This window comes from Podarcis vaucheri (assembly GCF_965113315.1).
Source record: "Podarcis vaucheri genome assembly, chromosome: Z".
In the NCBI taxonomy this organism is placed as follows: domain Eukaryota; kingdom Metazoa; phylum Chordata; class Lepidosauria; order Squamata; family Lacertidae; genus Podarcis; species Podarcis vaucheri.
In genome coordinates this window covers 1,759,575-1,772,627 of record NC_138758.1, presented here as the reverse complement: position 1 = coordinate 1,772,627, position 13,053 = coordinate 1,759,575, and the positions used below count along the sequence as shown (strand labels likewise).

Below are 13,053 nucleotides of genomic sequence, written 5' to 3'. Positions count from 1 at the left end.
GATGGGGGGGGCACGTGTATAGCTCCTCAAGCTACCATTCACCCACCCCTACACCTCCTATGTCAAAATCTTTTATTTTCTTCCATTTTTACCCTCCCCCCTTTCTTTCACCATGGAGCCCAAGAACAGGGGACAGGCACTTCCCAGACTGCCTCCCTCCTTATTACCAGCAAACACAGCAAGAGTCTTACCACTATTCCAAACTGAAGCTGTCAACGAATAATGAAAGTTATCCTGCCCTTTTAAGGGTATTTTTTTAAAGCTTCTCAAACCCCCCCCCCCAATTAAGCATAAACAAAACAGCAAACTGTGACCTCAATCGTTAAGATAAGTGCAGAAGGTTTATTTCAAGCAAAAGGTTCCCTTAGGAATCTGCCAAGGCAAAAAAAGGAGAGTCTGAATTAATATTTATACTCTTCCTGGAGTGCATATTTCTCCTTTAATTTAGTCTGCATGACTGAAAAGAATTTAATAAAAAAATGTTCCAAGGGCTGTGCTGAAATTCTTGGCATATTTTTCTATAAGCCCTTGGACAATCATCAAGCGTGGAGATTGGAAAGGGTTGATAATGGGTCTGCAGCTAAAACAATAGTTTAAATGGCAAGGAAAATTGGACCATGCAGAGCTGAAGGAGGGAACAGAGAAGAGGGAGGCTGTGGTGTAGTGAGGGAGAGAGCAAGAACCCTGGACCATCACTCTTTCTCACCTTTCTGTTATCCCACCTGTACATCCACAGGTGAAACTGGTGAGGTGAAACACAGAAGTCGCTCCATTTCCAGAGGCAGCAATACCTCAGAATTCCAGTTACTGAATGCTGCCTATGGAGGGAAGGCAGGATACATTTATGTCCTGCTTCAGAGCTTTCCATATGCACCTGTCTGGCCACTCAGCACCAGACTCTGCACTTGATGGTCTTTGACCTGATCTGCAAGAAAATAAAGATGTGCCTGGTGGATCAGGCCCCTTGCCCACCTGGCCCAGCAACCTATTCTCATTTTGGCCAACCAGGTGCTGCCGTGAGAGGCCCCAAGCAGCACCTGGGCCCAACAGCAACTCCTCCTCTGCCTGTGGCTTCCAGAAACTGGTATCCAAGGGTGGAGGGTGAGTAAAGCCATAAAAGTATTAATAAATAGTTAAAACCAAGTTTTAGGAACAGGGTTTTCCTTCTCCTAGGTGGGCTGCTTTCTCAGATTGAGTAGCCCCTCTGATAAATAGCCTCATATGTCACGTCCTCACCCAAAGAGCCATTATCCCCTTTGAAAGAAATCCAAGGGAGGTGCTGAGGTGTTGATTAAATGCAAATTTGTCATCCCCTGGGGTGACAGGGGGCTTCGGGGAAACCATAAAAAAGCTAAAGGATCCCTGACAGTTAAGTCCAGTCACAGACGACTCTGTTTGTCCGCAGAGTTTTTCTGGGCCATGTGGCCAGCATGACTAACCCGCTTCTGGCAAACCAGAGCAGCGCACAGAAACGTTGTTTATCTTCCCACCAGAGCAGTACCTATTTACCTACTTGCACTTTTGGCTGTGCTTTCGAACTGCAAGGTTGGTAGGAGCTGGGACGGAGCAGCGGGAGCCCGCCCTTGCTTTAAACTGCACTTCTGAGGAAGACAAGTCAGGTTTATTGTTACTATAGTTTATTTTTTGTGTGTGTTTCTTATTGTAAACCACCCTGGGATCCTCAGGTGAATGGTGGTATAGAAATTTCATAAATAACTTCCATAGAGGTGAACACCAGGTCCAAGGCATGTCCGCGGCTATGGGTTGGGCCAGACTTATTCAGGGACAGCCCCATGGAGGCCGTGCTTTCCACGAAGTCCCGAGTGACTCCTTGTAAAGTCGTGTTGGCATGGATGTTAAAATCCCCTAGGACAACCAAACTAGGTGTTTGCAGGAGAACATCTGCCACAACCTGAAGCAGCTCAGGCAGGGAATCCTTGGCGTAGCGGGGAGGTCGGTACACCAAAAGGAATCCTGGACTGCCCCTATTGCCCAACTTCCAGAACATGCACTCAGAAAACTGGGTCTTCCCAATAGGACGCCGGGTGCAAACTAATGACTTCCTAATCTCTGCTGATCATTGGACATCCACTAAGCAAGTCTCTATGGGTGAAGCTTTCCCCAAACTGGGTACCACCACCAAAAAGGCCTTTCCAAGAAGCCATCATCAGGTGGGGGAATCTGAAGAAGGCCTCCAATGAAGATCTTAAGACCCGAGCAGGAATGTGTGGGGAAACACATTCCTTCCGAATAATCTCCACACCAAAATCAGTGGGGTCTCGTTCCTCCTTTTATAGTTAAAGCTGCCACCTCTCCAGAGTGCATGACAACACTCGTGTCAGGGACTCAAAACCTCACAGTCTGGCTAATGAGCTCCTTAGGGCTCTGTGTTAGTACACAATGAAACTGTCATGAACAGAATCTGAAACATCAGTTAAAAAGGAACACACACACACATATCAACAGTGAGTGATCAGAACATCGCTTCTGAATATTAATTCCCTCCCTACCAAAGCCTAGATCAAGAGATGCATCACATGCCAGACGTGCCTCAGAGAAGAGCAGGACCACATCAGAGGTTGGGAGCCTAAACAGAATATGCACTCAGGCTTCACAGCCCCTTCAGGCACAAAAGGAGAGGGGGGGCAGGTAGCACTGGCAGGTAACTGGTGGATCCTCTGGACTCACAAGATGCAGACAAAGATGCTGGGAGCTTTATCCTAGTCAAGAGAGCAAACTTTTCTCCTTGCTGATCTTCAAGATCCAGCTTTAAACCACTGAATTTGGCAACCTTAAGTGACTAGCACACAACAGTGAAGGGCAGGGCCAAAGTTCAAATGTGAACAGTCCAAAAGATGAGACTTTCAGCTTTGACCAAGAGAGTGCATTCCAGCTGCACAGAGACCAGATGTTCAAACACACACAACAGCAGGGTGAGGGAGTGTGGCATGGCGAAGGTCCCAAAGGACAGCCAGAGACGTCTGGAAGGCCACATCTAGCCCCCGCTTCGGTGATACAGTGTGCTTCCCTACCACACTGGCATCTCCCTTATAGAATTTTATTGGCTTCTCTCCATCACCTTTCATGGGCCGGCTGTGTTCTTGGCATCTGTCTTTTGAAGGAGAAGACTGCCAGTGAGGGGAAGGGTCTCTTTCACCAAAGCACATCTGCCACGCATCCTTGGGGAGCTTCCAAGCATCTCCAGAGGTCCCTCGTAACACAATTTGGAAGCCACCCATCTGTAATGCCTCCCAGAATCGTGAGGTTCTAGCCAATCAAGGGCTGTTGACTCTGAAGGGTCAGGGCCACATACCAGCCTCTTCTTATAAGCCTTCAATTTCCTGAACCACACACACTCTTCTGGCTTGTGAGTCCCGAAATATTTGCTTAGGTCACATAGCTGATCGCTTTGGGTTTGGTAAACAATATGACTCACAGGCAGTTCTCAAACTCTCTTGATATTTTAGCAGGGGAGGAGGAAGCAGCAGGACTCTTTGAATGCAGCCCCTGATCCATGGTAGGTCTCCTAGTCGATTAAAACTTCTTTTTACTGGCCCATTTGCCAAAAAGATTATCATATCTCCTTCAAAAAGATTACCATATCTCCTTTGCTTTTTCATCCAGATGATTAAAGCCTTACTTTCCTGAACAAACTAAAAGCTATTTCGACTTAGGGCACATGTGAGAAAAGCACAAGCATGCTACAGTTTCCTGAAGATTAATTATTCCAGCTGTTAATGAATTGCGGCTTCACCCTAGAATCATAGAATCATAGAATCATAGAATCATAGAATCATAGAGTTGGAAGAGACCACAAGGGCCATCGAGTCCAACCCCCTGCCAAGCAGGAAACACCATCAGAGCACTCCTGACATATGGTTGTCAAGCCTCTGCTTAAAGACCTCCAAAGTAGGAGACTCCACCACACTCCTTGGCAGCAAATTCCACTGTCGAACAGCTCTTACTGTCAGGAAGTTCTTCCTAATGTTTAGGTGGAATCTTCTTTCTTGTAGTTTGGATCCATTGCTCCGTGTCCGCTTCTCTGGAGCAGCAGAAAACAACCTTTCTCCCTCCTCTATGTGACATCCTTTTATATATTTGAACATGGCTATCCGTCTCCGCTTCTCTGGAGCAGCAGAAAACAACCTTTCTCCCTCCTCTATGTGACATCCTTTTATATATTTGAACATGGCTATCATATCACCCCTTAACCTCCTCTTCTCTTTTTTTTTTTTATAATCATATTTATTAAAATTTCCAATAATAACAGAATAGGAAAATAAGAAAGATAAAGGAAAGAAAGAAAAAGAGAAACTAATTTAGACCCTTCTTTTCATAACCTTCTTTCTGGGACTTCCTCCTTCCCCTCCCGATTGTATTCCCCTTTATCTAAGTTGGTTCCACAAGTTCTCATCCCCAATTAAACCTAATATATTATACTCATAAACCAATTTAAATTTACACCATCTTAGCATCACTCCTCGTCTTATAATAGAACAAAATTTTCCCCAAGATCCGCTCTCATTCCTTCCACGAGTTCCCCCTTTCTAAAAACAAGAAAAAACAGAAACGTAAAATATCAAAGTTATAAAGAATATAAGATAGAAAGTATAGAGAAATTCAAAAAGTTGGTTACAAAGCCTTTGGATTCTAATGTTCCCCCTCCCTTCCCCGGTTTTGATTCCCCATGTCCATTTGTCTGTATGTTGTCGGCCTGGAGATCTTAAGTCCACAGCCAAATTTATCTCAGTCCATCATGCTGTTTTCTTCGGATTTGGTTGTCTTAATGATGTTTAACTTCGAAAATCCAATCTAATAGAGGCCTTTAATTTTCTTTAATCTTTTGTTGCTCCTCCCATTATTCTTTCCGTGTCGTATTCAGTCATCTACTCTTTTATTTCTTGGTTTCTCAGGTTTCTGTCTTGTTCAGCTGTCAAAACATTCTTGTTCCAAAATTTAACGTCTCTACAGAGGTTTGTTATTCAGGGACACAGACTTACGTCCAGTTCCTTTCTTGATTCAATAGAAGATTCTATTGTGTTATAGTCACCTCTGTAGACAAAATAATATTTCAGTTCTGCAGCTTTCCCAGGAGATAAGACCTTTGCACATCCCAGAGTAGTTTTCCACATACGACACTTGTAATGTCCCGAATCCCCTCTAGAGGGATTACAATAACTTTGTATCCTCTAATCCAAAAGTCAATTTGTTGTTTCTTTTTCCCAACAGTTTATATCCATATTTATATCAAATTGTAACAAAATTAACCAGCAAAGAACTTGTAGCAAAGTCCTCTTTATAATTTCCAGTTTTGACAGCTCCTTTGACAGCTGTCAAAATCTCCATCTCTCTTCGCCAGGCTGTCCGAATCGCCCCGGTTCCCAGGGGGGGGTTGCTTTTTCCTCACCCTCGACTCCTCTCCTCCAGCACAGTTCTTATAATTCACATCGTGGAGTTGGTAATTTTTATCATCAATAAGCTTCTGAATAGATCTTGGTTTCTCAGTCCTTGTTTTAGCATGTTTACAATCAGGGAGGGGACTGACTTCCTTTTTTGGATCCCCTCCCGCTCGTGCCAAATCCGGAAAAAAATTTCTTTTTTCCTCCTTTTAAACCCGGTTGCCCAATTACTCACGGGTTGTTGATCAATTGTCCGAATTTCCTTTGGAAGAAGCCAGCGCTCTCTGCCGAATGGCATGCGGCTGCGCCCGGCAGGGGAAGCGGAGGACTCAAAGCACCACGCTACTCCCCGGCGCCCGATCCGTAGCCTTTAAAAAGGCTCTTTCACAAGCTGGGAGAGCGATAACGGTGCCAGCCGAGTCACCATGTCCACGGGATCCGTTCCCGTGGTTTCTAAGGGTCCCCGCGTCGCCGGCGCGGTAGGACCCAGCCCCTGCCGAGCAGACTCCCTCCGGAGCTCGGAGGGAGTCCGCCATTCGGCGATGGCGCCAACCCGGAAGTCCTCCTTAACCTCCTCTTCTCCAGGCTAAACATGCCCAGCTCCCTTAGCCGTTCCTCATAAGGCATCGTTTCCAGGCCTTTGACCATTTTGGTTGCCCTCCTCTGGACACGTTCCAGTTTGTCAGTGTCCTTCTTGAACTGTGGTGCCCAGAACTGGACACAGTACTCCAGGTGAGGTCTGACCAGAGCAGAATACAGTGGCACTATTACTTCCCTTGATCTAGATGCTATACTCCTATTGATGCAGCCCAGAATTGCATTGGCTTTTTTAGCTGCCGCGACACACTGTTGGCTCATGTCAAGTTTGTGGTCAACCAAGACTCCTAGATCCTTTTCACATTTACTGCTCTCAAAGCCAGGTGTCCCCCATCTTGTATTTGTGCCTCTCATTTTTTTTTGCCCAAGTGCAATACTTTACATTTCTCCCTGTTAAAGTTCATCTTGTTTGTTTTGGCTCAGTTCTCTAATCTGTCAATGAATGTTAGAAGGATGCTGGAATGAAGCTATATGGCTTTAGCAGAAATGTAATAAAGAATTAAGTAAAAACTGATTGATAATGGGCTAAAATGGAAAAATTTAAGGTTAGACCGTTAAGATAAATTATAGAACAAAAATTGGAAAGATGGAAAGAATTTGCTGAAATAGCTAATTGAACTAGAATACAAAAAAGGGAGGTGTGAGGAGGTCGATGAAACAAGTAAATGAAAGGTAAAGATATGGAATATTGGATGTGTGTTTTAATGTTTTTGTTTCTTTTTGTTGTTTTCTTGTATTGTTTTTCTATGTTTTTCTTTTTATGTATTGTAAGGTATGTTTTGTTAAATTTTCTATTGTTTTCTTTTCCCCCCTGTAATCTTTAAATTTCTAATAAATATCATTTTAAAAAAAGGAAAAATACTGATTAGAGCATTCCCCAAGAACTAGCTGTGTTTGTTTGCTGCAGCAAAATCAACGAGGAAAGTCTTGATACATCCCTAACCGTTCTGCCTAATTTCCACAGGCAACGATGCACATGGAGACACTATAGTCCCACCATCTACAAATCTGACCCAGCAGCCATTGCCCTGGCTTCTGACTTTTCGGCATGCATTGCCCACCCTGACTATCTCTGTGGTCCATACGGAGCCAGAAACCTGCTTTTGGCTGTGTCCCAGGTGCATTGCCCTTCTGCCCTCACAGAAATGGGCACTTCTTACATTCTTATCTGTTGTGTATGTCACATCTAGTCTGACATCCTTTTCTTACAGGGGCCAACCAGATGCCCGTGGGATCCGAGCACAAGAGCAGCAACTCTCCCTTCCTGTGGTTTCCAGAAACTGGCATTCAGAAGCATTATTGGACAGAGCATAAGTCATTCTGGCTAGTAGCCTCAGATAGCTCTCTCCTCCTCCATGATTTGGTCCAATGCTCTTCTAAAGCCATCAAAGTTAGTGGCTATCACTGCCTTTGGTAGGACGGAATTCCATCTTCTCACTTCATGCTCTATGAAGAAGTACGTTCTTTTATCTCTCCCAAATTTCCCACAATCCTGGTTTGCTGTCTCAACAGAACCCGCCCAAGAAAGGAGATAGAATCCAGGTGTTTTATAGGCATTTTGGGAGGAGAGGATATGAAGTGCACATTCTTACTGAAAATGTCAAGGGGAATGGGAAGATTTTTTAGCAATTAAAAAAGGCACTGTATGTTCAGACTTTTAATGGCAGGAGGTTGGACTCGATGGCCCTTGTGGTCTCTTCCAACTCTATGATTCTATGATGATATGCAGCATTCAGAGTCTGTCACACTTATTCTGATTTAACTGTCCCAGTGAGTGGAAGTCTGGGAGGAGCCCTGCGTTATGGTGAACTGCTCCTGAGAAAGCCTTAAAATTTTTCCTGAGTCACAAAAAAATGTTGTTAGTCTTTAAATACAGGGTGTGAGTCATGCGGACTGATAGATTACACTCTGCAGCATTTTTTATTCCAACCCCCCCCCCATGAAAATACAGAGGCCAAAAGATTCCTGCAGTACATTCATCATGGGTAAAAAAAACACCCTTCAGTCTTCTTGCTTTAGTAGCAAATAATGGCAACAGCTGGGTGGATCCTAGCAGCCCTTGGATTTCAGATTTCACATTTGCCACACAAAATATAATAATTCCATCCAGAAACGACAGGCCCAAATAATTATTGGCGCACTTTCAGAAAACTTCTCCCTCCCCCTTGTCAGATGAGGCATAATGCCATCATGAAAATGAGTTCCTGAATTTAAGCACTGCCTTCTTCTGACTCAGAGAAATCCCACCCCAGGGATTGCCTGGGCCAAGGAGTTTGAGTTCTCCAGTACCTTTTTTGGAGTGACTCCCACTGTGTTGACATCAAAGCTCCACTGTATGTAACTTGCCCACCATTTTCTTGAGACTGAAGCACGTTCTGCTTTTAGTGTTCCCAAATGCTTAGGTTTTGAGCATACAGAACAACACCGCAGAGCTCTTTCTGCATGACGTCTTCTCCAGAGTGACCCTAGGAGCCCATCTTCTGTGGCTGACTCACCTCCTTCCACTCGGATGGGTTCCAATTAGAGCAAAGGGTGAGGAGTCTCTTTCTCAGTTGCTAAATACTCCCCGGTGTGAGCCAGTGTGGTGCAGTGGTTAAGAGTGGTAGACTCGTAATCAGGTGAACTCGCTTCCCCGCTCCTCCACATGCAGCTGCTGGGTGACCTTGGGCCAGTCACACTTCTTTGAAGTCTCTCAGCCCCACTCACCTCACAGAATGTTTGTTGTGGGGGAGGAAGGGGGCCAGCGCTGTCTGGAGACACTTCTGGGTCACGTGGCCAGCGTGACTAAGCGGCATCTGGCGAGCTAGCACCAGCACCGCACACGGAAATGCCATTTATCTTCCCGCTATAAAGCGGTACCTATTTATCTACTTGCACTTAATTGTGCTTTCGAACTGCTAGGTGGGCAGGAGCTGGGACCGAAAGACGGGAGCTCATCCCGCTGTGGGGATTCGAACCGCCGATCATGCGATCGGCAAGTCATAAGCACTGAGGTTTTACCCACAGCGCCACCCGCGTCCCTCTTGAGACTCCTTAGGGTAGTGATAAAGTGGGATATCAAATCCAAGCTCTTCTTCCCCTTCTTACTGACTGGGTGGCTCTAGGTTGTTGATGGCAGAGACCCTTTTGGGATCCTGCTACAGAAATAGTCATTGGTCTTGGAACCTGGACCATTACAGCATCCAATTTTCCCCACAACTGGCAGTCAGATGCCCTAGTGAGATGCCCACCAGGTGGGCTTAAAGGCAACGGCTCTTCCACCTTCGGCAACAGGTTGTCTGCATCTCAGCATGGAGTTTTGTCTTTAACCATTAATGGCTGCTGACAGACCAGCCCTCCACAAATTTGCCTCATGTCATTTTATAGTAATCTTAGCACAGGATAGGAAGAAACTAGACTGGAATTCACTGACATATCTCTGGGTGGATTTGCTGTAGATCCCCTTTCTAGGTTCTGAGAAACGCACCTTCCTTCTAGCACTTATTGCCGACAAGCTCTACTACACAGCCCACCTGGTGCCTTCCAGATGCTTTAGACCAGTGTTCCCCAACCTTGGGCCTCCAGCTGTTTTTGGACTACAATTCCCATCATCCTTGACCACTGGTCTCGCTAGCGAGGGATGATGGGAGTTGTAGTCCAAAAACAGCTGGAGGCCCAAGGTTGGGGAACACTGCTTTAGACTACTATTCCCATCAGCCCCAGTCAGCACAGCTCATGCCCCAGGTTGAGAAAGGCTGTGTATCAGAGTGTGCAATACAGTGGTACCTCATGTTAATTACGTAATTCGTTCCGGAGGTCCGTTCTTAACCTGAAACTGTTCTTAACCTGAAGCACCACTTTAGCTAATGGGGCCTCCTGCTGCTGCCGCGCCGCCGGAGCACGATTTCTGTTCTCATCCTGAAGCAAAGTTCTTAACCTGAAGCACTATTTCTGGGTTAGTGGAGTCTGTAACCTGAAGCGTATGTAACCTGAGGTACCACTGTACTTTAAAATCAAGGAAGGAATCCTTTAACTGCCCCCCAAAGCCATGCTGTTAACAAACTTTTCCCTCCGATTTTCTGAAGAAGTAGGCAATAAGCTCATGGCAGCTTATGTTCCATTAATAAAATTAATTAGCCTTGAAGGTGCTACTGGACCAGGATACACTTGCAGCTTATCAGCTTCCCAGCACTTGCACAAACTTCTTGGCAGCTTTTGGGTTCCCATGCTGTTTGTTTCCTTTATCCCTCAAGAACATTGGAGACTGTTAGGCTTTCTGGCCAAAAGAACATTGGAGACTGTTAGGCTTTCTGGCCGAAGAGCAAGCCATCTCTCACCCCCCCCCCCACTTCCTTAAGTGAAAGGCTGATTCTGCAAGCTAATTTATAAATTGGTTCACGTGCATCCCAAAGATCTGTCAAGATATGGTAGGCCTGAAATATTTCCAACCATCGGCTGCACCGTAACCTCTGGAAGAGAAACAATTTCCCGTCTAAAAGCCTTTCAACCTGCTAATGATCCGGCCTGCCCGATGCAATTTCTTTTCCAGAGTCACAGCCTTAAGTTGACTTATGAATTACAAATTACGGAAACTGTGCATTTGATCACACCAATAATCATTTGACTATAACTTCCTCCCTCCCTCTCTGCTCCCCCCTTTACCCCCTCCAGCTTCAAGCTCAGGAACTGAATAACCACACACTCACTCTTTGATTACCCTCTGATGTTTTAATTGCTTTTTTCAAGGCTGATAATTAGGGAATGGGGTCCACATTTGAAACAAATGCTTTGCCTTTTGCAGGGAAGTAGCCTCTGGAACTTAATTGTCTAATACTATAGAGAGTATGGACATTTCTTTGGCAGAGACCTTAAGCATAACTGTTACACCGAAAGGGCACTTTGTTCCAGGGCTGATCCAAATGCCAAAATTTTCTGTCTTCTCTCTTCCAACCTCTGTTTTTCACCCACCACCCCTGTTTTTACATTCCCACTATGAAATTATCAGCATATATGAGTTGAGGAAGGAGTCCTCAAGGCAGTGCTGGCCTTTCTACAAAAATGTTAACATCACGTGGAAGAAATAAGAAAGAAATCTATTGGGAAGACACCTTAAAAGGAATGCAACTTAAAAATCCTAGGGCTTACATTGCTACCTTCCTCCACAGCAACAGATGGCGATGTTGCATTACACATTCCTATTAGGAGCAACACAACCAGCTCTCTTATTCCATACATTCATATACAGTGGTGCCTCGGGTTACATATGCTTTAGGTTACAGACTCCGCTAACCCAGAAATAGTACCTCGGGTTAAGAACTTTGCTTCAGGATGAGAACAGGAATCGTGCAGCGGCAGCAGGAGGCCCCAGTAGCTAAAGTGGTGCTTCAAGTTAAGAACAGTTTCAGGTTAAGAACGGACCTCCAGAACGAATTAAGTACTTAACCCGAGGTACCACTGTATCTCAACAGGGTCTCCCCTGACTCAAAATATCTTAAGTACTGAACAGCTTTTTCAAGGAACAGCTTTTAGCCTCAGCAACTGACCTGGAAAAATACACTCTTCAGGTCTAGATTCAGGTGCAGCCACAGCCAGCCCTGGCCTCAGCCTTGCACAGCCTTGGCTTCCAGTGTGGGGCAATTTCTAAAGAGGGAACAATGTCTCTCCATGGGTTTTTGAATGCAGATTTACTAAGTTGGAAAACTGGGTCATTCTGAACAATACTCAGTGTTCGTCAATGATTCAGCCAGAAGCATCTAAGAGAGAGTACGTGAGCTTACCTGATTAATGTGTTTCAGCTTATCAATGATCTGGCTAACAACGGGTTCAGGTCCTTTCACCTTGACTTCATGGTTGCTGAGCTGGGTTTTTCCTCCGTTCCTCACTGCCTGGCGGGTGTACCTGCAAGGGCATGACAAGCATGAGTAACACAAATGGTGTGCAAGACTAAAGAAGATGCTGTCTGAGGGTCCCAGAAGGAGGCACAAAGTGTGGTATCCCCCCCTCCAAGAGTCTAAGGCAGATGTTCCAAAAATTTCTTGAAGAGGCAGAAATTGAGCAGTGAAGTTGGGGTGTTGGGAGAACCTTCATTTTCTGAGTTACCCAAGTTCCCTCTGCCATTTCCAAGTCTTGATAACAATTCCCTTGGTTCCATCTTGTGGAACAACAGCCAGAGTGCATGACACCTGGTGCAGGTGTCTTATGCTTTGAACAATCTGTAAGTGCTCTGTTCCTGTTGCTTTTGAAGCAGCAAAGGCAGGCAAGACAAGATCAGCTCAGAAAAACATCTATTTTAGCAAAGATCCTCATTAAATTAAAAACAATAACAGCAAAAGTGGGTGGGGGAAAGTGAGCAGAATAACAAGCAAAGCAGAATGACCAAGAGGATGGAGCAAGGAAAAGTTGCAGCACCTGGGACCTCACAGTTTAGAGAAAAAGCAAGGAAGAGGTGGCATAATAAGACCTTCATAACATTATGCATGGCATGGAGAAAGTGGAGAGATAAAAGTTTCTCTCTCTCCAATGAAGAGGACTGCATGTTGGAAGATTCAAGGCAGTTAAAAAGAAGGCCTTCTTCACGCAGCTCATAGTTAAACTGGAACATGGGCTCCCTCAGAAGGCAGTGATGGCCACCATCTGGGATGGCTTGAAAAGAGGATAAGACACATTCATGGAGAACCCTATTGATGGCTACTAGCCAGGATGGCTATGCTTGGCCCCCATGGCCAGAGGCAGAAATGCTGCTGAACATCAGTTGCTGGAGGCGAGGAGGGTGCTCTTGTGGGAGTCCACCATGAGAGCAGGGGGGTGGGCTAGGGGGCCCCTGCCAGGGTGCAGCAGGCTTCTCTTATGTCCTTATGTAAGTGTTTTGGTCATTTGCAAAGGATCACTTTAAAGCTATTTCATCACATAAATGTATATATAGTATTTCAGATCTTCCATTTATCACGTATGACTGGGGGCAGCACCCACATTCACAAATAGCTGGCACCAGGTGTGCTTCTTATCTGGTCATAAACAGTTGGCAAAGCTGACAACGCGTGTTCTCCTTCATAGAGGGGTGGGGTCTGACAGGCCCCCC

At 45.4% G+C, this 13,053-nt stretch overlaps 1 protein-coding gene across 3 annotated transcripts in view; it reads right to left on the bottom strand.

The window, feature by feature from the left end:
- GPC3 (glypican 3) overlaps positions 1-13,053 on the bottom strand; it is a 298,650-nt gene that overhangs the window by 53,416 nt on the left and 232,181 nt on the right. For all 3 annotated transcript variants that reach the window (XM_082207444.1, XM_082207445.1, XM_082207446.1), the window contains one exon: positions 11,753-11,873. In XM_082207444.1, the coding sequence (XP_082063570.1) occupies positions 11,753-11,873 (121 nt within the window). The remainder of the gene's footprint in view (positions 1-11,752; positions 11,874-13,053) is intronic.